This window comes from Lolium perenne, chromosome 7 (genome assembly GCF_019359855.2).
Source record: "Lolium perenne isolate Kyuss_39 chromosome 7, Kyuss_2.0, whole genome shotgun sequence".
In the NCBI taxonomy this organism is placed as follows: domain Eukaryota; kingdom Viridiplantae; phylum Streptophyta; class Magnoliopsida; order Poales; family Poaceae; genus Lolium; species Lolium perenne.
The window spans coordinates 292,416,208-292,443,976 of NC_067250.2; the positions used below are offsets into that span (position 1 = coordinate 292,416,208).

Below are 27,769 nucleotides of genomic sequence, written 5' to 3' on the forward strand. Positions count from 1 at the left end.
GTTTTACCGAGTTTATTTATGGCAATGCTCGACAAAACGACGTAGCTGCCGAGTGCACATATTCAAAACATATATATACTTTTATGGTATTTAAAAATACCCACGATTCAAATAATTGTTCACTGGCTTTTCAAAAACATGTTCTCGAGATTCAAAAAATTGTTAACGATTTCAAAACATATATGTTTAAATTATTATTACAATGATGAAAGAATTCAAAAGGATTTGTCATACATTAGGATAATATTTTCTTTTTCAAAACAATCTAACATATGATCTGTCGATCACTAGAGATCAGCGTGCGAAATAAAAAAAAAGTTAGTGTAACGAAGCACATGAAAATGATAGAGTTGAACGATTGAATGAAGCACGGAATTTTATTTTTAGTTTTCTCATTGATGTCTAGGTACACTCGAATCTGTACGAAAACAAAGCAGTAGATAAACACAATAATCGGGAGCACAACAAAAAAAAAATTGGAATGACAGCAGGAGAGCTGCTGTTTCATTGCATTAGTGGAAAAGTCTTTTTTTACAAAGGTGTAGGAGGCCAAAAATGGTCCATCCTAAAAGAAAGAGTAAAAACGAAATCAACCTGGGTCGAAAGGTGTCCCTCCATACACCGCAACTAAAGGGAGTGGAGCACCGGACTGTCTCCACGCAGCAGCCTCGTCCTTAATTCTAGAGATCATGGCAGGCAAAGGTAACTCCTTTTTGTCAAAAATCCGTCTATTCCGCTCTTTCCATAATTCCCAGCAAACCAATTTCGTAGCCGGGAATGTCTCTTTTCTTTGAAGTTTTGTTTGATTATCTGAGAGGGACTTGTACCATTCATGGACCGACAAGTCCTTGCCAATCCAACAAGAAGGATTCAGATGGTTCATGTTGAAGCACTCTGCCATGGCTGCCCACACTTTTAAGCTGTAGTCGCCTTCTGTGAATAGGTGAGTGGCCGTTTCAAGATTTCTCCGGCACAGAGGACATAAATACTCATTGTCCCATTGCCTTTGTAGCAGCTTGTCGGCCGTGAGAACACGGTTCAGCAAAAGGGTCCAAATAAAGAATTTGCATCTTGCCGGCGCCCACCCCTTCCAAGCTAATTTGGTGAAGTCAGTTTTGACGGCGCCTAAGAACTGGACCATATATGCCGAACGAGCAGTGTATACTTGTTTGCTCCCAAACCGCCACAAAATATCATCCGGCTCATTTGTAAGTTGCACCGACTCAACCAGTTCTGCCAACTTAAGAAGTTGCGGCAAATGTTGGACGTCAAGATTATGACGTAGATCCAAGAGCCACTTTTCATTTGTCAAGGCATCTTTGACCGTCCTATTTTTCCTTATGGAAATTTTGAAAATGTCGGGGGCAGTCTCAGCAGGCATCTGGTCGAACAGCCACCTATCAGACCAGAAATTCGCAGTTTCACCGTTGCCGATCTTGATGGTAGTTGCAGCCGCAAATAAGGCCTTATCCTTCTTGGTCACCGGGATCTTCATATGCGCCCACGGGTTGTTGGGCTTTTTCCATTTCTGCCACATCCATCTAAGCCGAAGGGCGGTGCCGAATGCTTGGATACAATGGACGCCCAATGCTCCCAAGGCTTTGGGCCTGCAAACTTGTTTCCAGTTGACCCGACATTTGCCACCATTGCAGGTTGTTTCCCCAGCCCATAACCATGCCCTTCGACGACGGTCAAACTCCTTTCTAACCCAGACCAGCATCTCGTTGATCGTCATTAGATAAACCGCAAGAGAGGTGAGAACAGAGTTTAGCATCTCCAGACGGCCATCTTTGCTCATCAGCCGTGCCTTCCAGGTGGCAAGGAATCTATCAACCTTGTCGAGTAGCGCTTGCCAATCGGCCTTTGTAAGTTTCTTGATCGATAGGGGCATCCCTAAATAGTTGCACGGAAAAGGAGTAACCATGATGCCAATGGCGCTAGCAAGGCCTTCCACATTGACGTTTCCGCAGCTGATCGGAGTTATTGAGCTTTTTGCAAGGTTTGTTATGAGGACTGTGGCCCTCCCAAAGCCTGCCAGAATCTCGCAGAGTCCGTCAATGTCATGTTGTGAGGGGTTGATGAATAGTGCGACATCATCAGCATAAAAGGAAGCTCTGAAGGTGCACTGTTTTCCGCGGAGCTTGGACAGGACACCACCATCGGTTGCAAGATCAAGCATTCGGTGCAAGGGCTCCATCACTAGATCAAACAGGAAAGGGGATAGAGAATCCCCTTGCCTGAGACCCCTCTGGTGCTCAATGATGTGCCCCGGAACCCCGTTAATAAGCACCTTGGAGGAAGCCGTCCTAAAAAGGAGCGCGATCCAATTCCTATATCGTAATGGGAAACCACGTGCTTCAAGCATATCCAAAATGTAGACCCAAGAGACCGTGTCAAAATCTTTTGCTATGTCAAGCTTGAACAACAAAGCGGGTGTTTTAGTCTTGTGGTAATGCTTGGCAAGGTTCTGGACATACAAAAAATTATCCTGGATGCTTCTTCCAGTGATAAAGGCACTTTGACATGGCGACACAAGCTCGTCCATCCTAGGCTGCAGCCGTGCCGCAAGGATTTTGGAAACCAATTTAGCAAAAGCATGGATTAGACTGATAGGTCTGTAATGGGAAATTTGAGATGGGGCTTCCTTTTTTGGCAGCAAGACGAAGAAGGCAGTGTTGAGGCTATTAAAGGATGGTTCATTCAGATCATATAACTTGTTCAGAGCTCTCAGCAGGTCGTCTTTGATGACATTCCATGAAGTTTTGAAGAACCCTCCTGAGAACCCGTCTGGTCCAGGTGCTCTCTCAACAGGCGAATCAAAAACCGCACTTTTTACTTCTTGCATGGTGAATACCGCGTCAAGCTCTGAAAGGTCCGGAACTGAAAGGTCTAGATTTTCCCACTGGAAGCGCTCAGCGCTAGGTACGCTTGTGCCCATAATCTTGGTCATGTGCTCAAAAACGGCTTCTTCAATTTCAAGCGGGGATGTTGCAATTCCGTTGTCAGATTGTAAGGACTGGATTCTAATTTTCTGCTTTCGATGTGTAGCTCTAGAGTGGAAGTACTTCGTATTTGCGTCTCCTAATTTGAGCCACTTAATTCTTGCTCTTTGTCTTGCTTTAATTCTATTGATCGCGGCAAGTCCGACCTCCCTAGCCTTAAATGAATCACTAGCGAATCAGTGTCGGCACTCGGCAGCGGAAGGCGAAATAAAACCAGCTACAGAAGGTGGGAGCCGATCGGAATGCAACCAACGGGCCATGCCAACATACGAGCAGCGGCTGTGCGGAACATGGCTCCTGCCGACTAGGTTGATGCAAAGGAACTGCGAGTTAAGAGCATCTCTAACAGGCGCACTAAAAGTCTACGCGCTAAACCTTCCTTCCGTCGTGCTGTAAACGGATGGCGCGCGCTGGGCCGAAATTTCGTCGGATGCTCTATTTTGCAGCGTGCGCGGGCGGTAAAATTGCTCCTCCGCCGGACGTCCTAAAATACAGCGCGCGGGCGCGGAAAACACCTTTCGACCAAACACTCACATATAATCATGAAATAAATTATGTACCATAGTTTAAATTGATATAAAGTGCAATACACATCGCATAGTTCAAGAACGACACATAACATGACGTAGTTCAACAACCACATACAACATATGGTTCAAATGGATATAAAGTGGAACACACAATTTGCATATCACAAATGCATCTCACACTTCCGCATCCTCCTGGTGGTGCTTCCATGGCTTGATGTCTACGCACGCTTCTATTCCTGTAGACAGTGTTGGGCCTCCAAGAGCAGAGGTTTGTAGAACAGCAGCAAGTTTCCCTTAAGTGAATCACCCAAGGTTTATCGAACTCAGGGAGGTAGAGGTCAGAGATATTCCTCTCAAGCAACCCTGCAATTAAGATACAAGAAGTCTCTTGTGTCCCCAACACACCTAATACACTTGTCAGATGTATAGGTGCACTAGTTCGGTGAAGAGATAGTAAAACACAGGTGGTATAGATGGTGGTAATATTGCAGGAAGTAAAGATGCAGTAAAACAGTAAACAAGCGATGTTTGCAGTATTTGGAAACAAGGCCTAGGGATCATACTTTCACTAGTGGACACTCTCAACATTGATCACATAACTGAATAAATAAATGCTACACTCTCTTGTTGGATAACAAACACCATTCATTGTGTAGGGCTACAAAAGCACACCTCAAGCCGGAGTTAACAAGCTCCACAACTTCATAAAGGAAACACACACGATACGCACACTGTCACCGTCACACCGTGGAGAGTGAATCCGGAGTTCATATTAAAGTAACCTCTAGAGTGTATAATAGTGCTACTCTGGATAACTATCCTAATGGAATCACTAATCGTGTAGTGGCTACAAAAGCTCCGCTCAGAGTTCATCAAGTACTTGACAAACACCACTCATAGGGATATCCACGTCAAATCATAAATCCAAGATAATATATTTATCATAGTGATAGTTAACTTCATAATCTACAAGAGATCACAATCATAACCTACGCCAAGTACTACATGATGCACACACTGTCCACTTTACATCATGAAGGAGGAATAGACTACATTAATAACATCACTAGAGTAGCACATAGATGATATTCAACTAGATCACAAAGCTCATGATCACATAAAGATCACATGAGAGAGAGAGAGATGAACCACATAGCTACCGGTACAGCCCTTAGCCTCGGGAAGAACTACTCCCTCCTCATCATAGGAGACAGCAATGGCGATGAAGATGGCGGTGGTGTCGATGGAGATGCCTTCCGGGGGCACTTCCCATCCCGGCGGCGTGCCGGAACAGAGACTTCTGTCTCCCGAATCTTGGCTTCACGATGGCGGCGGCTCTGGAACTTTTCTCGTATCGTGGCTTATTCTTTTAGGGTTTTCGCGACGGAGGCTTTATATAGGCGGAAGGGCAGCCTCGGAGGAGTCCTGGTGGAGCCAGACCATAGGGGGGCGCGCCCTCCCCCTTGGCCGCGCCGCCAGGTGGGATGGGGCCCCCAGGGCTCCCCTCTGGTCCCTCTCTGGCTCTCTGGAAGCTTCCGTGAAATATAAGACCTTGAGCGTTGATTTCGTCCAATTCCGAGAATATTTCCTTTGTAGGATTTCTGAAACCAAAAACAGCAGAAAACAGGAACTGGCACTTCGGCATCTCGTTAATAGGTTAGTTCCGGAAAATGCATCAAAACGATATAAAGTGTGAACAAAACATGTAGGTAATGTCATAAAACTAGCATGGACCATAAGAAATTATAGATACGTTGGAGACATATCAAGCATCCCCAAGCTTAGTTCCTACTCGCCCTCGAGTAGGTAAACGATAACAAGGATAATTTCTTAAGTGACATGCTACCAACATGATCTTGATACTATTGTAAAGCATATGAGATGAATGAAGTGATTCAAAGCAATGGTAAAGACAATAATTAATCAACTGAATCATATAGCAAAGACTTTTCATGAATAGTACTTTCAAGACAAGCATCAATAAGACTTGCATAGGAGTTAACTCATAAAGCAATAGATTCTTAGTAGAAGGATTTGAAGCAACACAAAGGATGATTAAGTTTCAGCAATTGCTTTCAACTTCAACATGTTTATCTCATGGATAGTTGTCAACATAAAGCAATATAACAAGTGCAATAGGTAAACATGTAAGAATCAATGCACACAGTTGACACAAGTGTTTGCTTCTAAGATAGAAAGAAGTAGGTAAACTGACTCAACATAAAGTAAAAGAATGGCCATTCGCAGAGGGAAGCATGGATTACTATTTTTGTGCTAGAGCTTTTCATTTTGAAAACATGGAAACAATTTTGTCAACGGTAGTAATAATTCATATGCGTTATGTATAAGACATCCTATAAGTTGCAAGCCTCATGCATAGAATACCAATAGTGCTCGCACCTTGTCCTAATTAGTTTGGATTAACACGGATTATCATTGCATAACATATGTTTCAACCAAGTGTCACAAAGGGGTACCTCTATGCCGCCTGTACAAAGGTCTAAGGAGAAAGTTCGCATTGGATTTCTCGCTTTTGATTATTCTCAACTTAGACATCCATACCGAGACAACATAGAAAACAGATAATGGACTCCTCTTTTAATGCTTAAGCATTTCAACAACAGATAATATTCTCATAAGAGATTGAGGATTAGTGTCCAAACTGAAACTTCCACCATGATTCATGGCTTTAGTTAGCGGCCCAATGTTCTTCTCTAACAATATGCATACTCAAACCATTTGATCATGAAAATCGCCCTTACTTCAGACAAGACGAACATGCATAGCAACTCACATGATATTCAACAAAGGTGTAAAAGTTGATGGCGTCCCCAGAAACATGGTTATCGCTCAACAAGCAACTTATAAGAAATAAGATACATAAGCTACATATTCTTTACCACAATAGTTTTTAAGGCTATTTTCCCATGAGCTATATATTGCAAAGACAAGGAATGAAATTTTAAAGGTAGCACTCAAGTAATTTATTTTGGAATGGCAGAAAAATACCATGTAGTAAGTAGGTATGGTGGACACAAATGGCATAGTTTTTGGCTCAAGGATTTGGATGCACGAGAAGTATTCCCTCTCAATACAAGGCTTAGGCTAGCAAGGTTGTTTGAAGCAAACTCAAGTATAAACCGGTACAGCAAAACTTACATAAGAATATATTGCAAGCATTATAAGACTGTACACTGTCTTCCTTGTTGTTCAAACACTTCACCAGAAAATATCTAGACTTTAGAGAGACCAATCATGCAAACCAAATTTTAACAAGCTCTATGATAGTTATTCATTAATAGGTGCAAAGTACATGATGCAAGAGCTTAAACATGATCTAAGAGAGCTCAAAACAATTGCCAAGTATCAAATTATTCAAGGCCATATACCATTTACCACATGAAGCATTTTCTGTTTCCAACCAAATAGCAATTAACGAAGTGGTTTTCAACTCCGCCATGAACATTAAAAGTAAAAGCGAAGAACACTAGTGTTCATATGAAAAAGCGGAGCGTGTCTCTCTCCCACACAAGCATGAATTTATTCAGAGAATGAAAATAATAAAACGAAAATAAAACACAGAGACGCTCCAAGTAAAGTACATAAGATGTGACGGAATAAAAATATAGTTTCACTAGAGGTGACCTGATAAGTTGTCGATGAAGAAGGGGATGCCTTGGGCATCCCCAAGCTTAGATGGTTGGGTCTTCTTGAAATATGCAGGGATGAACCACGGGGGCATCCCCAAGCTTAGACTTTTCACTCTTCTTGATCATAGTATATCATCCTCCTCTCTTGACCCTTGAAAACTTCCTCCACACCAAACTCAAAACAAACTCATTAGAGGGTTAGTGCATAATCAAAAATTCACATATTCAGAGGTGACATAATCATTCTTAACACTTCTGGACATTGCACAAAGCTACTGAAAGTTAATGGAACAAAGAAATCCATTCAACATAGCAAAGGAGGCAATGCGAAATAAAAGGCAGAATCTGTCAAAACAGAACAGTCCGTAAAGACGAATTTTTCAGGGGCACTTACCTTGCTCAGATGAAAAAGCTCAAATTGAATGAAAGTTGCGTACATATCTGAGGATCACGCACGTAAATTGGCAGATTTTTCTGAGTTACCTACAGACGGGGATGCTAAATTTCGTGACAGCAAGAAATCTGTTTCTGCGCAGTAATCCAAATCTAGTATCAACATTACTATCAAAGACTTTACTTGGCACAACAATGCAATAAAATAAAGATAAGGAGAGGTTGCTACAGTAGTAACAACTTCCAAGACACAACAAAATAGTAGCAAAATAAAAACATGGGTTATCTCCCAAGGAGTGCTTTCTTTATAGCCATTAAGATGGGCTCAACAATTTTAATGATGCTCGCGCAAGAAATAAGAGTTGAAGTAAAAGAGAGCATCAAGAAGTAAATAAGAAACACTTTTAAGTCTAACCCACTTCCTATGAAAAGGAATCTTGTAAATAAACAAGTCATGTAAGCATAATGCAACAAGCATAGAAAGGCAACACAAGCGCAACTTCAAGATTCTCAAAATAAAGAGGGGAAACTTAATATTATTAAGATGCATATAACCATGTTTCCCTCTCTCATAATAACTTTCAGTAGCATCATGAACAAACTCAACAATATAACTATCACATGAAACATTCTTATCATGAGCTACATGCATAAAATTATTACTCTCCACATAAGCATAATCAATTTTATTAGTAATAGTGGGAGTAAAACTACCATAACCATCATTGTAATCATCATAAATTGCAGGCATGGTATAATCATAATAACCTTTATCCTCCATAGTAGGTGGCACCAAAATACCACTATCATTATAATCATCATAAATAGGAGGTAAAGTATCATCAAAGAAAATTTTCTCCTCAAAACTTGGGGGACTAAAAATATCATGCTCATCAAAACCAGCTTCCCCAAGCTTAGAATTTTCCATAGCATTAGCAACAATGGTGTTCAAAGCATTCATACTAATAACATTCCCATTAACATGCATATAAAGTTCCATGGGTTTTTTAATTCTCTCTTCAAACACATCATGTCCTAATTCAAGATAAAGTTCATAAAGACCTCTCATTTTGTTGTTGTTTTCCATTAAGCCTAACTAGTGAAAACAAGAAACAAAAAGATATAATTGCAGGATCTAAAGGAAATAGCTTCGAGCACTCACACACTGGCAACAGTGCTAGGAAATAGCTTAGTAGTCGGAGGATGTGAATACCTTTTACCTTACCTCCCCGGCAACGGCGCCAGAAATTAGCTTGATGTCTACGCACGCTTCTATTCCTGTAGACAGTGTTGGGCCTCCAAGAGCAGAGGTTTGTAGAACAACAGCAAGTTTCCCTTAAGTGAATCACCCAAGGTTTATCGAACTCAGGGAGGTAGAGGTCAGAGATATTCCTCTCAAGCAACCCTGCAATTAAGATACAAGAAGTCTCTTGTGTCCCCAACACACCTAATACACTTGTCAGATGTATAGGTACACTAGTTTGGCGAAGAGATAGTAAAACACAGGTGGTATAGATGGTGGTAATATTGCAGGAAGTAAAGATGCAAGAAAAACAAGAAACAAGCGATGTTTGCAGTATTTGGAAACAAGGCCTAGGGATCATACTTTCACTAGTGGACACTCTCAACATTGATCACATAACTGAATAAATAAATGCTACACTCTCTTGTTGGATAACAAACACCATTCATTGTGTAGGGCTACAAAAGCACACCTCAAGCCGGAGTTAACAAGCTCCACAACTTCATAAAGGAAACACACACGATGCACACACTGCCACCGTCACACCGTGGAGAGTGAATCCGGAGTTCATATTAAAGTAACCTCTAGAGTGTATAATAGTGCTACTCTCGATAACTCTCCTAATGGAATCACTAATCGTGTAGTGGCTACAAAAGCTCCGCTCAGAGTTCATCAAGTACTTGACAAGCACCACTCATAGGGATATCCACGTCAAATCATAAATCCAAGATAATATATTTATCATAGTGATAGTTAACTTCATAATCTACAAGAGATCACAATCATAACCTACGCCAAGTACTACATGATGCACACACTGTCCACTTTACATCATAAAGGAGGAATAGACTACTTTAATAACATCACTAGAGTAGCACATAGATGATATTCAACTAGATCACAAAGCTCATGATCACATAAAGATCACATGAGAGAGAGAGATGAACCACATAGCTACCGGTACAGCCCTTAGCCTCGAGGAAGAACTACTCCCTCCTCATCATAGGAGACAGCAATGGCGATGAAGATGGCGGTGGTGTCGATGGAGATGCCTTCCGGGGGCACTTCCCCATCCCGGCGGTGTGCCGAAACAGAGACTTATGTCCCCCGAATCTTGGCTTCGCGATGGCGGCGGCTCTGGAACTTTTCTCGTATCGTGGCTTATTCTTTTAGGGTTTTCGCGACGGAGGCTTTATATAGGCGGAAGGGCAGCCTCGGAGGAGTCCTGGTGGAGCCAGACCATAGGGGGGCGCCCCCCCTTGGCCGCGCCGCCAGGTGGGGTGGGCCCCCCAGGGCTCCCCTCTGGTCCCTCTCTAGCTCTCTGGAAGCTTCCGTGAAATATAAGACCCTGGGCGTTGATTTCGTCCAATTCCGAGAATATTTCCTTTGTAGGATTTCTGAAACCAAAAACAGCAGAAAACAGGAACTGGCACTTCGGCATCTCGTTAATAGGTTAGTTCCGGAAAATGCATCAAAACGATATAAAGTGTGAACAAAACATGTAGGTAATGTCATAAAACTAGCATGGAACATAAGAAATTATAGATACGTTGGAGACGTATCATGGCTCCATACACATCACTCATCGAGCCTCCCATAGTCCCTCCGAAGACTCCACCATAGCTTGGTCCTCCCATGCCGGCCATGCCTCCCATGGTGGGCATGAGCATGCTTCCCATGCCGTCCATGCCTCCCATGCCGGGCATGGGCATGCTACCCATGCCAGCCATGCCTTCCATGCGGGGCATGGGCATGCTACCCATGCCGGCCATGCCTCCCATGCCGGCCATGCTTCCCATACCTCCACCAAACATGGGCATGCCTCCTCCAAACATGCCGGCCGTGAGTGTGTTCATGTTGGCTATCAACAATCTCTTCTTGTCCAACACTTCATCGCAAGCAAGGTTGATGTACTCCTTTTGCCTATCATCCATGTGGGAAGTATCCATCAAGAAAAGCTTCCTCTCCTCCTCCACTAGGCGTAGATGCTCCTCGGTGGCTTGCCTCTTCTCCTCGAAAGACAACTTCCTCTCCTCGTTGGCGGTAATCCTCTCCTCCAAAGCGGCTCTCCAAGCTTCTATAGCATCCATAGCCTCTTTCTCCAAGTTTTTTGCCATCTTCCTATCTTCATTTGCTTGCAACTGTGCATTTGCAATCCTTTCCATAGTCATTGCAATGTCATCATCTCCGGCCTTCTTTCATTTCATATCTTTGGCGGTCTTCCTACCAAGCACATTCCTCCGCCCATTGTTGACCAAGTGAGGAGTGGAGCTTCTCTTCTTACATTCATCACTTGAATCATCATCATCGATGATTGTTGCATCACCCTTTGCATTGGCCGCCATAGTTGCCGCATCCAACTTCCCGCGGGTCTTCCACTTTTCTTCATTCCCAAGCACTTCATAGCAATGATGCAAGGTGAATGCCTTGCCAAGAATCTTGTTGCCTTTCTTATTCTTCTTTCCCACATCCCTAAATAATCCTTGAGCCATAAAGTTCTACAAAGCAAGCAAAACAAATAGATGAGCTATATGGACTAGAACCGTATCCTACATATGAGCCATATGGTGAACGTATTAGTAGAATTGCTTACCCTATCATTCTCATTTGTGCCACTTGGATTAAGAACATCGACGTTGGCTTGCACGCCCGCCCATTTTTGGCAATCAGTGTTGATGCCGGACCAACGAGACCAAAGCGAGCGCATAGTTCGCTCGATCCCACTTGTTTTGTGGGTGTCGAAGTACTCCTTCATCCTCATCCAATATGTGTCTCTTGTTTGATCGGTACTGATACGTCCAAAACGTATCTACTTTCCCGAACACTTTTGCTATTGTTTTGCCTCTAATTTGTGTATTTTGGATACAACTAACACGGACTAACGCTGTTTTCAGCAGAACTGCTCTGGTGTCTCGTTTTTTGTGCAGAAATCCAACTTTCAGGAAAATCCTCGGAATTTATGCGGAAGATCCTATTTTCCCAGAATATTGGCGGAGCCAGAAGGGCAAGTCAGGTGGGGGCCCGAGGGCCCCACACGCTAGGCCGGCGTGGCCCAGGAGGGGGGCGCGCGGCCCTAGTGTGTGGCGGCCTCGGCTGGCCCCCGACGCCCTCCTTCGGACTACTTATTGCCTTCGACCTAAAAACGCACGGGGGATAGTCGAAGTCGCCGTAAACTCATCCAAGACGCCGCCACCGTCGCGAAACTCCGTCTCGGGACCAGAAACTCCGTTCTGGCACCTCGCCGGGACGGGGAATTGGAGGAGATCATCGCCATCATCACCACCGACGCCTCTCCATCGACCAGCCATGTTTCCCCCATCCATGTGTGAGTAATTCCCCCGCTGTAGGCTGAAGGGGATAAAACTCTGCTACTGCTATTAAACTGTTACTACTGATAAACTCTTGCGAGCAAGTCTGTTTCCAGGTGCAGCTGAATTGACAACTCCGCTGTTAAGGCTTCCAAGTATTCTTTGTCTCCCCTTGTGTCGAATCAATAAATTGGGTTTTACTTCCCTCGAAGACTGTTGCGATCCCCTATACTTGTGGGTCATCAGGTACCGGTTGTTGGATCCATTCCAATTGTCAACCATGTCTTGCAAAGCAACTTGTCCTCCGCTATGGTGTAGTTCGCAGACCGACCGGTAGGGCGAGGTTCAATCAACCCTTCTGGCGCCGTTGCCGGGAAGCATAGCTTTATTTGGAAGTTCACTTGGATTGATATTGTTCGCTGCAAATTCTCCATCATGGGTAAACCTCGCGATACTAAGGTCGCCATATTACCATCCACTACAAGAAAATGTACAACTCTGAGTACCTCTGCTGCTCTTGATTCACCATCTGTGATTGATAAACTTGTTTCACCACCACATGCTTCACATGCTGGTACTTCTGCTAGATCTGAAAATTCTTATAATATTGATGATGCTTCTGCTGTGCTTGATGATAGTGGTTCATTGGGATCTTTTCTAGATGCTACAATTGCTAGGTCTAGACAAATTGAAAATGCTGAAACTCCTAATGAAAATGCTGCTACACCTGTTAATTCACCTGAGTCTGTTGAATACTCTAGTGATGATCTTGATGAAGATTATGTGGAACTTGATGATGATTTTATTGAAAAATGCAATGCTACTACTGATGCAAGAAAAATTAAAAAGTTGCTTGCAGAACATACTGTTAGATATAAATTGTCTCCTGATCCTAAATTTGCCACATCTCCTATAAACATTAAGGATAAGGATTATGATTTTTCTCTTGATCTATCTCATATAGCTATTGTTGAGAAAACACCTTTTTGTGGTACTGAAAAAGAAAGTGCTGTAGAACACATGATTGAGCTATCTACTTTGAGTAGCTTGTTTTCTGATGATGTTAAGAAGCGTACTTATTTCATTGCTAAATTTTTTCCATTCTCATTAAAGGATGATGCTAAAACTTGGTATAATAGTTTGCCACCTGATTCTATTAATAGTCCAAAAGAATTGCTTGATGTTTTCTTCCGGAAATACTTTCCTGCTAGTGCTCAACATATTGCTTTGCAGAGAATTTATAATTTTGATCAGGAAGATGGAGAGAAATTACCTGAGGCTTGGGCGAGATTTTGCTCTCTTATTAGAGCTCGGCCTGAACATGATTTGGAAAAGCATGATTTACTTGATATATTTTATAGTGGACTAACCATTGAGTCTAGGGCATACCTGGATAGTTGTGCTGGTTGTGTTTTTAGGAAAAGAACTCCAGACGACGCTGAAGAATTATTGGCTAAAATAGGCCGGAATCATGATGATTGGTCTACACCTGAACCAACCCCGACACCAATATTGAAGAAGAGGGGTATGATTAAATTAAATGATGAAGATATGAGGGAAGCCAAGAAATCTCTTAAAGAGAAAGGTATTAAATCTGAAGATGTGAAGAATTTACCTCCCATAGAAGATTTATGTAAGATAACTCCCCCTTCATCCATGATTGAGGTACACTCTCTTGAACGCTTTACTAGAGAAGATATTCCGTATTCAAAACCTCCTGCACAATGCTTAGATGAATTTGATAATTATATTGTTAAGCAAGAAAATTTCAATATGAGAATAGAGAATCATTTAATGGAAAATTCTCAAGCTATTAGTGAATTGCATGGTATTGTGGAGAGAACCTCCAATGATGTTAAGATGCTTGTTAAACACTTTCATATGGTTCAAACTCAAATTGATCAACTCACTAAAGTGCAAAATGACTTGTTGGAAAATAATTCCAAAGAAAAACATGCTTATGAAGTAACAACTAGAGGCGGTGTTTCTACCCAGGATCCTCTATATCCTGAAGGGCATCCCAAAAGAGTTGAACAAGATTCTCAACGAACTGAAACTAGTGCTCCATCTAAGAAAAAGAAAAAGAAAAAGAAACATAAAACTGTTGTAGAATCCTCTGAGCCTGTTAATGATCCTAATAGTATTTCTATTTCTGATGCTGAAACTGAAAGTGGTAATGAACATGATAAAGATAATGATAAGAATGATGCTTCTGATAAAGAAGAGGTTGAAGAAGAACCTGAAAAGCATGCTAAAAATAAAAAGTATACTAAAGAAGATTTTATTGCTAAGAAATATGGTAATGAAAGAGAACCTTGGGTTCAAAAGCAAATGCCTTTTCCTGCTAAGAAACTAAAATCAAAGGAAGAAGAACACTATAATAAATTCTGTGATTGGATGAAACCTTTATTCCTGCAAATACCTTTGACTGATGCTATTAAATTGCCTCCTTATTCAAAGTATATGAAAGATATTGTGTCTAACAAAAGGAAAATTCCTAATGAGGAGATTTCCACTATGCTTGCTAATTACTCTTTTAATGGTAAGGTTCCAAAGAAGCTTGGCGACTCAGGTATACCGACTATTCCTTGTTCTATTAAGAATAATTATGTTAGAACTGCTCTATGTGATTTGGGAGCGGGTGTTAGTGTTATGCCTTTCTCTCTTTATAAGAGACTTTATTTAGATAAGTTAATACCGACTGATATATCTTTGCAAATGGCTGATAAATCTACTGCTATTCCTTTTGGTATATGTGAGGATGTTCCTGTTCAAGTTACTAATAACTGCTTGATATTAACTGATTTTGTTGTGTTGGAAATGCCTGAAGATGATAATATGTCTATTATTCTTGGGAGACCTTTTGTCAACACCGCAGGGGCTGTTATTGATTGCAATAAAGGAAAAGTTACTTTCAATGTTGATGACAAGGAGCATACCATTTATTTTCCCAAGAGGATTGAGAAAGCATGTGGAGTTAATACAATTTCTAATGTGAGAACTATCAAAGTGGGAACCATTGATTGTCCTATATATGAGCCTGAACAAGGATATCAAAATATTATGATTGGATCAATGTCAATACAATTCAAGGTAACATGATTGATTTGAGGTTTAATTCTTCTTATGTTATGTAAAATTTATTTGGTGGCAAGACTTGATCACCCTTGTTAACAAATTCATTTTATATGCATAGAAGAGCTAAACATCATCTCTTTCTTCCTCCACTTGATCTACTTGCTATAGCACTTTTGTTTTGCAAAGTTCTTTAGTTAATTAGAGATTTCAAAATCTTTTTCTGCCCAGTAATAATAAATTTAACACCCAGAAATGTGCATTTTTCAAAGTTTTCAAAAATTCACAATTTTTTTACCAGTAGTCCTATTTTTCGACGAGGCACCTGGGAACACCTGGGGATGACCAGTGGGGCACCCCAGGGTGGCACCCCACAGGCCGGCGCGGCCAGCAAGGGGGGCGCGCCACCCTAGCGTGTGGGCCCCTCCTTGCCCCACTTCATCATCTCTTCCCCCCACTCTCTTCTCTCTCCCGAAAAAACTCGCACCAGGTTCCTCTCACTCGCGTTTTTGCTCAAGAGTTCCAGATTTCTCGATCTCTTTGCTCAGCCCAGATTTCTGTCTGAAATTTGGCACATTTGCTCTCCGGTATGTGACTCCTCCGATTATCCAAATAGAATTTTGTTTAGTGGAGTATATCTTGAATATTTTGCTGCTGTAGGTAACATGTTTAGTGAGCTTGCATGCTTGTTCTAAGTGGTAGAAACTAGTTTTGATGCATGATTAGTACTCTAGCAAGTTCCTATGATAGTTTCCCTCAATTATATGTCACCAAATCAAATTTTATATTGTTTGTTGAAAAATTTCAGAAAATGGAAAGGAGTAGGCACCAACTCAACCAACAAGAATTGGAGGTGCAACAGGTTATGAGAGTTCACCGCGAAGAAGGAGTATACCCCTCTTACTATCCGTGCGTTGACTTTATGAGAAGTGCAGGAATCTTGCAAGACGTTCAAAGTCTAATCTCTCGTGCAGGATTGAATGATTTTGTTGTTGGTGAACCATGCCAATATGCAAAATTGACCATGTCTGTAGTGCAGGATTTTGCATTCAATTGGTCTCAATCTAACCCCATGGTTCGGTACAAAATTTATAATAAAACTATCAACTTACCTTTCAATGATTTCTGTGCAGCCATTAGAGTGCCGCAATGGGGATCGTGCGAGAAGATGAGGGGATCGCCGCAAGAGCTCTTGAATCTTTACAAAATGATTTGTCATGGAAGAAGCTTCTTAGAGGATGGTGGTAAAATTAGTAGTATTCAATTTCCAGCTATTTGTTACTTTGCTTATTTCATCACCAAGTGTGTTCTTGCTAGAAAGAATTCAAGTAAGTTATCTATCCAAGATTTAGCTTTCCTAGCTGCTGCATTACAAGGTGATAAGACTTATAACTTGGGAGCTTTGATAGCCTATAGACTTGCTACTAACCGTGAGAGGGGAGGAATTTGCGGAGGTCTTATCGCCTCTCGTTTATTAGCTATGCATGGTGTAGAACCTCACCATCTTGATATTCAGCTTTCCGTAGAAAAACTTGATATAGTCTCCATGATTAAACATGAATTTGTTTCTGATTCGTCTAACTTGAATAACCTGTTTTACAAGATAACATTTTATAAGAAAACTTGGAGGACAACTAAGAAAACTGAAAAACTAGTAGGATTGCCTGCACCTGTTCTGTTTAACCTTGATTCCAGGAAGAATTGGTCAGTCACAGAAGGTGAACTAAATGCATACTTGGAGGGAGATGGCCATCGTGTAAGAGACAACACGGAGGAGGCCGAGGAACACCTCGACTCGTCATCCGATGCAGCGAGCTCCTCGCATCAACGTTATGGTCATGCGGAGCCTCCACGCTATTCTTCTGCACATGGACCTTATTATGATCACGCCATGTACGACTCGCCGGCGTGGAACCCTGACCCTCGCTGGGAATGAACTCCACTTAGGCCAAAAGCCTAAGCTTGGAGGGAGGTATATCGGCATCACTCATTCTTTGCATATTATGGTTGCTGGATACTTGTATATACTTGTTTAGTTTCTTTGAGTGGTTTTCGAATGAGAGGGAGATGATATTTGGGGAAGTGCTGCCTGAAAACAGATTCTGGACTGTTACTAAAAAAATTCGTGCGCACAGCCAGAACGTTATTTTGAGTTGCAAATTTTTGTGCATGTTCCCCAGGTTTTTATCTAACTTTCATTAGTTGAACACTTTTCGAACTGAGCAACGGAAGATTTTTGTAAAAATCGATTTCTGTACTGCTGTCAGGTTTTGGCAGATTTCTGCCATCCTGCTTTTCTGTGTTTCTTCTAGTTTTCATTCTCTTGTTTTTGTTTTGTTTCTTTCCTAAAACACAAAAAGACCAAAAATATTTCTGTTGTTTCTCTTTACCATTTGTTATTTTGGTTTCTTGCTTTCATCTTGCTTTATTTGCTATCGTTGGTTTGCTATAAGAAAATCTAAAAAGATTTTGCTTTGTTTGCTTGTTTCCTTTTGTTCTTGTTCCCAATTCGAAAACACCAAAAACATTTGTTGTTCTTCTTTGGTTTTGTAAAGTTCATTATGGAGTTCAATGGTCTTCGGTGGTTGGAGCTGGGTTTTCATTCCGTATTATTCAAGCTACACAAGTGAAAAAGCAATAATGACGATCTACGACAATCTGATTGTGGTGAGAGGCTGGTATGAACTCTATTTGTTTTCATTTTTGTACATATACTCATCCATGTGAGCATGCTTAGTTGGTTCATGTGAGGTATATGTCATTTAAGAAAGTATAGTAGTTTATGATCTCTCATGATCAGCTCCAATTTATTAATATGAGTAGCATGTCATAAATATTTGCTTGCATTGTTTTATTCATAGATAGGTATGATATTGTGGTATCCTCCTCTGAATAATTCACTTGAATCAACTTGGCACATGCTCACGCATGCATATGATTGAACAAATGTCAATTAAGCCTCGATGATTTACTTTACCTCAGAGTTCTTGTATCACTTTTATACCTCCGTTAATTTATTTTTGTCGCAAGCATGATTATGACAGTTACTGCTCTCTTGATTGTCGCTTCCCAGTCTATTGCTAGCCTTCATTTGTACAGAGCGGGAACGCTGCTCGTGCTTCCAAACACATGAAAACCAAGTTATTCCAGAGTGTCCACCATAAATACCTATGCATGGCATTTCAAACCATTCCAAGTAAATTCTCATGTGCTACCTTTAAACCTTCAAAATGCTTCTCAATTTGTGTCAATGTTTTATAGCTCATGAGGAAGTATGTGGTGTTTATCTTTCGATCTTGTCATTTACTCCGGACGGACTTTCACCAATGGACTAGTGGCACGTCCGCTTATCCAATAACTTTGCGAAAAGAGCTGGCAATGGGGTTCCCAGCCCCAATTAATTAACTTTCATAAATTTACAAATGGACACTCCTCCATGGTATGTGATTGTTGGTCGGCACCCGAGGATTCGGTTAGCCATGGCTTGAGAAAGCAAAGGTGGGGAGGAGTGTCATCTAAATAAAACTGAAATAAAAAGGCACTCCTTCATGGTATGAGATTGTTGGCAGTTACCCGAGGATTCGGTTAGCCATGGTTTGTGAAAGCAAGGTTGGAAGGAGTGCCACCCAAAAATAAAATTTCATGGGAGCCGCTTGAAAGTCTGGTTGATGAGGTAGTTAGAGTACCCATTACCATTCGTTGACAACAACAAACACCTCTCAAAACCATTTTACTTCTGTCTTTAGAAAAAAATGAAAAGCTCTAGCACATGTTAATCCCTGCTTCCCTCTGCGAAGGGTCAATCTTTTACTTTTACATTGAGTCTCCATCCTTTCTTTGAGTACTTTCTTGAGAGCACAACTGTCATTCTTAGTATAATATGCTTGTCCCAAAATGTGATTAATTGTGGTATAACTTTGATGCTTTTATCTTTGATAAATCTCCACTTCCATTCTTTCCATGAACCTCAAAGGTGCCCAAGCATTTATGTTTTGCTGTATAAATATGGGCAAGCGAGATACCACTTTATCATATCCTTTTATGAACATTGCAATCCTGCTTATAGACATGATTCATGATGCTCATTATTAATTTGTTGGTACCTTTTCTATGATTGACATAGCTATTAGATGATTTTATTTGCATGTACCTTATTATGAATTGCTTAAGTACTTGCCATATCATGAGAATATTTACATCATATGAACAAATGTGTTCGTGAAAGTTCTTTTATCGCACTCAGTTGTTAACTGAATTGCTTGAGGACAAGCAATAAGCTAAGCTTGGGGGGAGTTGATACGTCCAAAACGTATCTACTTTCCCGAACACTTTTGCTATTGTTTTGCCTCTAATTTGTGTATTTTGGATACAACTAACACGGACTAACGCTGTTTTCAGCAGAACTGCTCTGGTGTCTCGTTTTTGTGCAGAAATCCAACTTTCAGGAAAATCCTCGGAATTTATGCGGAAGGTCCTATTTTCCCAGAATATTGGCGGAGCCAGAAGGGCAAGTCAGGTGGGGGCCCGAGGGCCCCACACGCTAGGCCAGCGCGGCCCAGGAGGGGGGCGCGCGACCCTAGTGTGTGGCAGCCTCGGCTGGCCCCCGACGCCCTCCTTCGGACTACTTATTGCCTTCGACCTAAAAACGCACGGGGGATAGTCGGAGTCGCCAGAAACCATCCAGTTCGCCGCCACCGTCGCGAAACTCCGTCTCGGGACCAGAAACTCCGTTCTGGCACCTCGCCGGGACGGGGAATTGGAGGAGATCATCGCCATCATCACCACCGACGCCTCTCCATCGACCAGCCATGTTTCCCCCATCCATGTGTGAGTAATTCCCCCGCTGTAGGCTGAAGGGGATGGTAGGGATTGGATGAGATTGGTCATGTAATAGTCATAAGGTTGTTAGGGCATGGTGCCTAGTATCCGTAGATGTTACTTTTATGATATTGTTGCAACTTGTTATGCTTAATGCTTGTCACTAGGGCCCGAGTGCCATGATCTCAGATCTGAACATGTTATTGATTCATGAAGATATTCGTTGTTTATGATCTTACCTGCAAGTTGTATACACATGTTGCTGTCCGGAACCCGAGGCCCCAAAGTGACAGAAATTGGGACAACCGGAGGGGAAGGCGGTGATGTGAGGATCACATGTGTTCACGGAGTGTTAATGCTTTGCTCCGGTACTCTATTAAAAGGAGTACCTTAATATCCAGTAGTTTCCCTAGAGGCCCGGCTGCCACCGGCTGGTAGGACAAAAGATGTTGTGCAAGTTTCTCATTGCGAGCACGTACGGCTAAATATGGAACACATGCCTATTGATTGATTAGTACTTGGATACCGTTTTATTAGTATCTGCAAATGCCCTGCTTTGATTGTTACATGAGTTTCTCTCATCCATGCAACGCCCGTTCATCCATCTCTGTGCCTACAGTATTTTAATCCTGCTGTTTACTATAATCACTACTGCTGTCTTTGTTACTCTGCTGCTGTTGTTTCACTACTGCTACTGCTATAAAATTGTTACTACTGATAAACTCTTGCGAGCAAGTCTGTTTCCAGGTGCAGCTGAATTGACAACTCCGCTGTTAAGGCTTTCAAGTATTCTTTGTCTCCCCTTGTGTCGAATCAATAAATTGGGTTTTACTTCCCTCGAAGACTGTTGCGATCCCCTATACTTGTGGGTCATCAGGTACCGGTTGTTGGATCCATTCCAATTGTCAACCATGTCTTGCAAAGCAACTTGTCCTCCGCTATGGTGTAGTTCGCAGACCGACCGGTAGGGCGAGGTTCAATCAACCCTTCTCCTTCCTCATCAACATCAACATCATCATACTCCTCTTCTTCAACATTGTCGTCATTCGCGAACGAAGATCCAATGTTCATTGCATCCAAAAAAGACTCATCATCGACTTTACATTGCAATGAAATTCATTATTCTTCGGCTATGTATGCATCTAAACTAAATTTTGTTTGAAAATAAGTGTTTTTTTACCTCTCCGACATTTCCTCATACACCGTATGTGCGCCGGATGGGTCGCCGGACGGAGGCGCCGGCGGCGTCCGGTTCGTCGGTGGAGGAGGCGGCAGAGGTTGCGGGCGGCGGGTCGCGGCTGCCTTTGGTTTCTTGGGCGGGTCGCGATGGAGGCGGCGGCAACGGCTCCGTACGGGCGTTTGGACGACGGCGCCTTGGGTTTCCTCGGCGGCGCCCGCGCCTTCCCGGCGGCCTGCGTGGCGGCGGCTGTGTGCACCGTCGCGCGCAGCGGGACGAAGAGCGCACGAGCAGCGGCGGTTGTGCTGCCGGCGTCGGCGCCACCACTAGGGTTTGGCGATGGGGCGGCTGCGCGACTGAGCCACGGCGGTGGCGGGTGGGACGGAGTAGGGAGGGGTTGGTGGGGTGCCGGATCCATCGCCGGAATTGCGCCGGCGGCCGCGCGGAGGCAAGGGATTGGGTGGTGGCGCGGGGGAAGTTTCAGCGCGGGGTTTTTTCGCGCTTGCGTCGTGATGCCGCGCGTTGTAGCCGGCGCCCCAAGTATAGCGCTTGGGATAGTGCAAACCTGCCCGCACCCAAAAAAAATTACAGCGCCGCGCAGTGTGCAGCGCCTGCTGGAGGAGCAATTTCGACTCCGCGCGCTGCAAACCGGCGGTTAATATAGCGCGCGGCCTATATAGTGCGCCTGTTGGAGATGCTCTAAGCATGTCAATTCAGTGCCTAATGCGGCCCCGATGATCGGGCAGCTTGAGGAAAATTTCTGCTGGGCTAGGCCCATCACCTGGGCCTGGCATGCTTCCGCTTTTTATTTTTTTTGACTTTATTTTTGGTTTTCAGCCGGTGTTTTCGGTTTTCTGCTGTTTTTTTTTGTTTTTTTTCGGTTTTGCTGGTTTTTCATTTTTGGAAGTTAGTTTTTAACATTTTATATTCTGTTTTTTAGCCTTTTCATTTTTTGAAATAATTTGAAGATTTGAGCTTTTTAGCGTTTTCAAAATTTGAATTTTTTTCAGTTTTGAACAATTTTTAAGTTCAAACATTTTTAGATTTAAGCATTTTAATTTTTTATATTATTTTTAAGATGAATTTCCGTATTTGAACAATTTCCGTATTTGAACATTTTCTAATTTCGAACAAAAAAACCTGAAGTTTTCCAAGTCTATTATTTTTTGGAAGAATAAAATTAAAAAATAGAAAAAAACTGGAGAGAGGACAGTTACCTAGGCCGGCCCATGAGGCGAGCGATGCAGGCGGAGCATCCTTCACTCCCACGTCGAGCGAATACTTTCTTCTTATAGCCACAAGTATAAATACCTATAGTCCATGGGATTGGTGGTTTATCCGAGGGTACCACAAAAGGTCTAAAAGATTAAGCCCATTGTTGATTGGTTTTGCAAGCCCACGGCTCTTTATGGTCTGGTCATTAGAGGGTTGGCGACTTAGGGGACCTGGTATGGTTATACCTGGCCATGTGTCAGGCTGGGCCGAGAAAAGCCCGACAATAAAAATTAGGCCCAAGCCCAGCCCGACCAAATACCCACAAAGCCCCGTCGAGCTGTCGGGCCATGGGCTAGGCTGCAGTGTTAAACACATTTTTTGGGCTACCCATGCCCAACCCAATCTAGCTGTTGGGCCCACATTTTTAGGCCTAGAGCCGGGTTTTTCGGGTCAAGCTGCCCATGGCCAGGAGTGGGTATGTTTATTTTTTGACTATGACTACGGCGGACTTGCGCCGGCCTGAACCTTTATATCAACAACTGCGGACAGTTACAGGGTAGCTCATTATAACATATTAGAGGAAGACGGGAAGAAGAGGAGAGGGATTCAAGGCGGGTCATAGGAATTACACCAAGATAGAAGGGTAGAGCGAGAGTCTACATTCCTACATCTGTGAGCCCAAAGTCTAACGTCTAAAATACATCGTTGAACCACAAGAAGGGGGGCTCCTCAATAGCCTGAAAGACTTTGGAGTTGCGCCGTTTCCAGATATTTCAAGCGATGGCCGAGGAGATAGTTGCATCAGTAGCCGAGCAGAACCAAGAGATGACCATGGATTGCATGGAGAGTGGAGCCAACCTGGATCTAGTCCGGAAATGGTGCCAGACCTCAGAGGCCTTGGAGCAGCCCATCAGAAGGTGGTCAACATCTTCATCCGAAGTACAGTGAGGGCAGACTGCAGTGGTGGTGAGGTTGTGGTGGAATCTTCTCTCATTTGTGGGCAGGCGTCGACGCTGGGCAAGCCATAAAAAAATCCTGCATTTCAAGGGGGCATAGCCCCTCCAGGTTCTTGTTGCCTGTTCATCCTGTTGCAAATGCCTGAAAGAATTGACATACAGATCCCTATTCAGAAGCTCTTTGTTAGTGGCGCGACATAGCCTAATATCTGGGATGCCTGGAAGCAGAGGAATAGAAGCTACCTCCGCCGAGAGCGAAAGGAGTTCAGCTCTGGCAATAGAGGTAAGGCGGGGAACAAGACAAGCGGAGATCCCGTCGAGACATGTGGAAGCAACAGAGACATTTGTCCTTGTGACATGGGAGAAGAGGGCAGGGAAACGCTCGGACAGAGGGGAGTCCCCCAGCCAGCAATCAAGCCAGAAAGCAGTGGCTTCACCGCTTTGGACACGAACTACATGTTGCCTGCCAAAACCCACCGGCAAGCAGCGACGAGCAACACGGAGAGCCGGGAGGCTCCCAGGACTGCTGGTGGGCCCTGGTCCCTCGGGCAACGGCCCGCAATGCTCCGGCACACGTCCTGGCGGTTGCAAGGGCGTGCCACCTGACCTATACCTGGTCAGGAAGGTGATGGATTGCTTCGATTAGTTTCCTGCATGGCAGACACGTAAACATTAAATACGAGCCCGATCGGCTCTCCGGTTGCCACAATGAATCGGCTCAAAGAGCCGATTGCCCCATGGTTCACGTTGGATTTACGATGACATGGGGATCCTGCTTGATCAATACAAAGTTAAATCAATCTACGACAGTTTAGGGTTTTCACCGCATAATCGGAACATCCTACACGTAGTTGAGCCTAGCAGATACGAAAGATGATGGAAAACTAGTCCTAAAAGAGGCCTAAAAACCAACATGAAGTCAGTTCCCGGAACAATCCCTTCTAGGACTAGCAAACCATGCCTCACGCACTACCGGATCGTTCAACCCGTTTGCAAGGCCTAATCATACGGATATCAAACTAATCCTTGAAGAACAAGGAACAACTATAACAGATCAGATCTACTAAATAAAGATGAAGCGAGGTGCTGCCCTTACACCTAAGATAGGTGTAAAGGCAGCTAGATATCGAGGGGCAGCATAGCTAAGCAAACATATTCAGAGAAATATCGATGCAAGCCCCAAACACATCTATGATAAGGGTGTTACTCGCCATCAACAAGGCTTCAGTACGAGCAACACCAGATAACGAATAAATCGATACTGCCTAGATCGCAAGATGCGATCTAGGCAGCATGATGCTTACCCGGAAGAAACCCTCGAAACAAGGGGTGGCGATGCGCCTGGATTGTGTTTGTTGTGAACGTGATCGTCCTCATTTCTCAATAACCCTAGGTACATATTTATAGTCCATGGACTTTCTAATTCGGGAATAAACCTAACCGTGTACGAGCTAAACTCTATCTCTTAATTCTAACGAAATCTACCATAATATACAGATACACGGGCAATCTAGCCCAAACTCTCGTACAAGGCCGCTTCAGAGACACTTTATACGCATGTCCTCTAAGCCCATCTCGATCACGGCCCATCTCCTGCTCTGGCTAAATTCTGGTGATAACACATGCCCCCCTGGTTTTGGCAATAATAATTCCAAAACCACTCTGTTTTTTCTTCATCGGGTCACGCGTTGCAGAGCAGAACCGCTTCAGTGTCTTTCCATCATGATGCCCTGTCTTCTCAACTTCTGCACGATTGACAGTTTTGGCACCGCGTCCTCGAAAACTGCTCAAGCATTGAATCATCTCCACTATACCCCCTTTATTTAACCGCATCGAGCAGTTCGCCTCTTCATCCCCCTTTTCCGCATTAGCCATCGGCAAAAAACCCTCCTCTGCACCATGGATTCCTCCTCCTCCTCTGCCTCCTCGGGCCTATCCTTCCAATCCTCCTCCTCCAGCGAGCCGGAGCCGGAGTTCAACCTGATGGCAGCGTACGAGGCCCTCGCCCCAGAATGGTGGGACGAGAGGGATTGGATCTTCACCGACGGGTCAGAGGACGACGCCTCCCTGACCGACGGGGAGGACAACCTCCAGTTCCTTGTGGATGGGGGTTGGAGGAGGAGAGCGACGATGACCTCTTCTCCTGGGACGGCTTCTCCTCTTCCGACGAGGAGGAAGAACCGGAGGATGACTCCTCCTCCGACGAGTACCCGCCGATGAAGCGCTTCCGCGCCGGGTCGGACGACGACGACGACGATGATGAAGATGAAGACGAAGTCCCTGGCAAGGGCTTCAGCAGCAGCGACGAGGACATCGCCGGCAGCAGCGCGGACGGCGACGACGAGGGCAGCGACGGTCCTTAGATTAGGGATCACTAGAGTAGGACTAGTAGAAGTAATTTAGGTGGTAGATCATCCTTTTGATAGCAATCGGCTCTTACTTGTAAAAAATCCTCTTATCAATGAAGAATGTTTCCCAATTTGATTTCTCCGATTGTTCAATTTGATTCTTCCGATTATCAAAGTAAGTCCACGCACCAAGAACCGATAGCAACGTATCGGTCTTTCACCATAAAACGCCAATAAGGCCAAACTCAGTTAACTAATTTGACAGGTCCAAGTAGACATTCCCCAAATTCAAACGGTAACTTGATACTTGCTTGTAATAATTTGTACCTCTAGAGTCGATGGCTGCGCATCGGCTTTTTTATTCTAAAGTCGATGTCTGTGCATCGGCTGTACTTTGCGAATTTTTTTTTACCGGCCGATTTCATACATCGGCCCCCATATTTTACTGCCCATCATCCCACATAGTTGGGAAATACTTCTTGAGATGTTGGTCATTGACAGCCACTGGGAACTTCACGCCGCTCAGCTCCTCGAGCATGTATGCGTTACCCTTTAAAACTTGGTCGACTCTGTACGGCCCGTGCCAATTTGGAGACCATTTACCATACACTTTATCCTTAGTCCCCAACGGCAACACAGCTTCCCATACCAGATCACCAACGTGGAACTCCTTTGGTCTCACCTTCTTATTGTACGCACGAGCTACCTTGGCTTTGTTCTCTTTAATTTTCTCAAGCAACCACAGTCTAAGTTCCGTGACATCCTCAATGCTATCACTCATCAGGGCTGCATATTCTTCAGTTGTTAAATCATTCTGAAACGTAATCCGTCTCGAGCCAGCCGTGATTTCCCAGGGCAACACGGCTTCTTGTCCATAGACCAGATGGTATGGCGAGGTTTTTATCGCTCCATGACATGACATGCGATAAGCCCACAAAGCCTCTGACAATACCTCGTGCCAACGTCTAGGGTGCTCGTCGATTTTCCTCTTAATCAGCTTGATAAGGCTCTTGTTAGACGCTTCAGCCTGCCCATTTGCTTGAGCATAGTATGGAGACGATCGGATCAGCTTAATTCCCATGTCCTCGCAGAACTTTCTAAACTCTCGAGAAATAAAAACCGAACCTCCATCGGTCGTGATAGTCTGGGGAATCCCGAATCTATGAATGACATGCTCCTTCACGAAATTGATGACATCTTTCGATGCCACTGACTTCATGGGGACGGCCTCCACCCATTTAGTGAAATAATCTGTAATGGCCAGAACCCACTCATGGCCTTTGCTCGATGGAGGATTAATTTTTCCGATCATATCCATGCCCCAACCTCGAAATGGCCAAGGCTTGATGATGAGATTCATCGCTGATGCGGGTACCATCTGAATACTCCCAAACTTCTGACATGCTTGACACCCTTTATAGTACTTAAAACAATCCTCAAGCATGGTGGGCCAATAAAATCCCGATCGCCTGATCAGCCATTTCATCTTATGAGCCGATTGGTGAGTTCCACAGGCGCCTTCGTGTACCTCGTGTAAGAGCCGATTTGACTCGGCCGTTCCCAAACATTTGAGGAGTAACCCTTCCAAAGTTCTGTAGAACATGTCATCCCCAATAAGGACATACTTCATGGCCTTGTATCTTATCCGTTTAGGTGCTCCCGAGCCGAATCTTTCAAGTAATTGAAGATATCGGCTCTCCAGTCATCTGGCTCCAGGAACAGTACCTGAACATCGGCTCCATCTGCTACGTCCTTGTAGCCTGACGCCATCTGTGCGAGATCGTTTGCCTCGGTATTTTGTGACCTTGGGATCCAATTGAAGTTTAGGTACCTAAATTGTGCCATTAGCTCACGGCATTGCATCCATAATGGGAAGAGCGACTCGCTCTCGCATTTGTATTCCTCCGTGAGTTGGGAAATCACCAATTTGGAGTCTCCAAAAAGTTCCACTGCTTCTGCCCCGGCTTCCAATAGCAACTCCATTCCCTTGCGCATTGCTTCATACTCAGCGACATTGTTGGTGCAAGGGGTAGGTAGCCTGATGGAGAAGGAAT

General features: G+C 43.7%; 1 protein-coding gene across 1 annotated transcript; it reads right to left on the reverse strand.

Moving 5' to 3' along the window:
- Positions 1 to 589: 589 nt before the first annotated feature.
- On the reverse strand, positions 590 to 10,983 carry LOC127315155 (uncharacterized). The gene is made up of 2 exons (XM_051345671.1): positions 10,394 to 10,983; positions 590 to 3,152 (listed from the first exon to the last, which is right to left on the reverse strand). The coding sequence occupies exons 1-2, from the start codon at positions 10,981 to 10,983 to the stop codon at positions 590 to 592; spliced, it is 3,153 nt and encodes a 1,050-aa protein (XP_051201631.1).
- Between the last annotated feature and the right edge of the window lie 16,786 nt (positions 10,984 to 27,769).

Bases quoted from the DNA above. Each gene is read 5' to 3' on its own strand.
- LOC127315155 (XM_051345671.1), bottom strand. From the start codon at position 10,983: ATGGAAAGGATTGCAAATGCACAGTTGCAAGCAAATGAAGATAGGAAG. The intron at 3,153-10,393 runs GTATGGAGCCAT...ATTTAAGGCTAG, and splicing joins GGAGGCTCGATGAGTGATGT to GGAGGTCGGACTTGCCGCGA.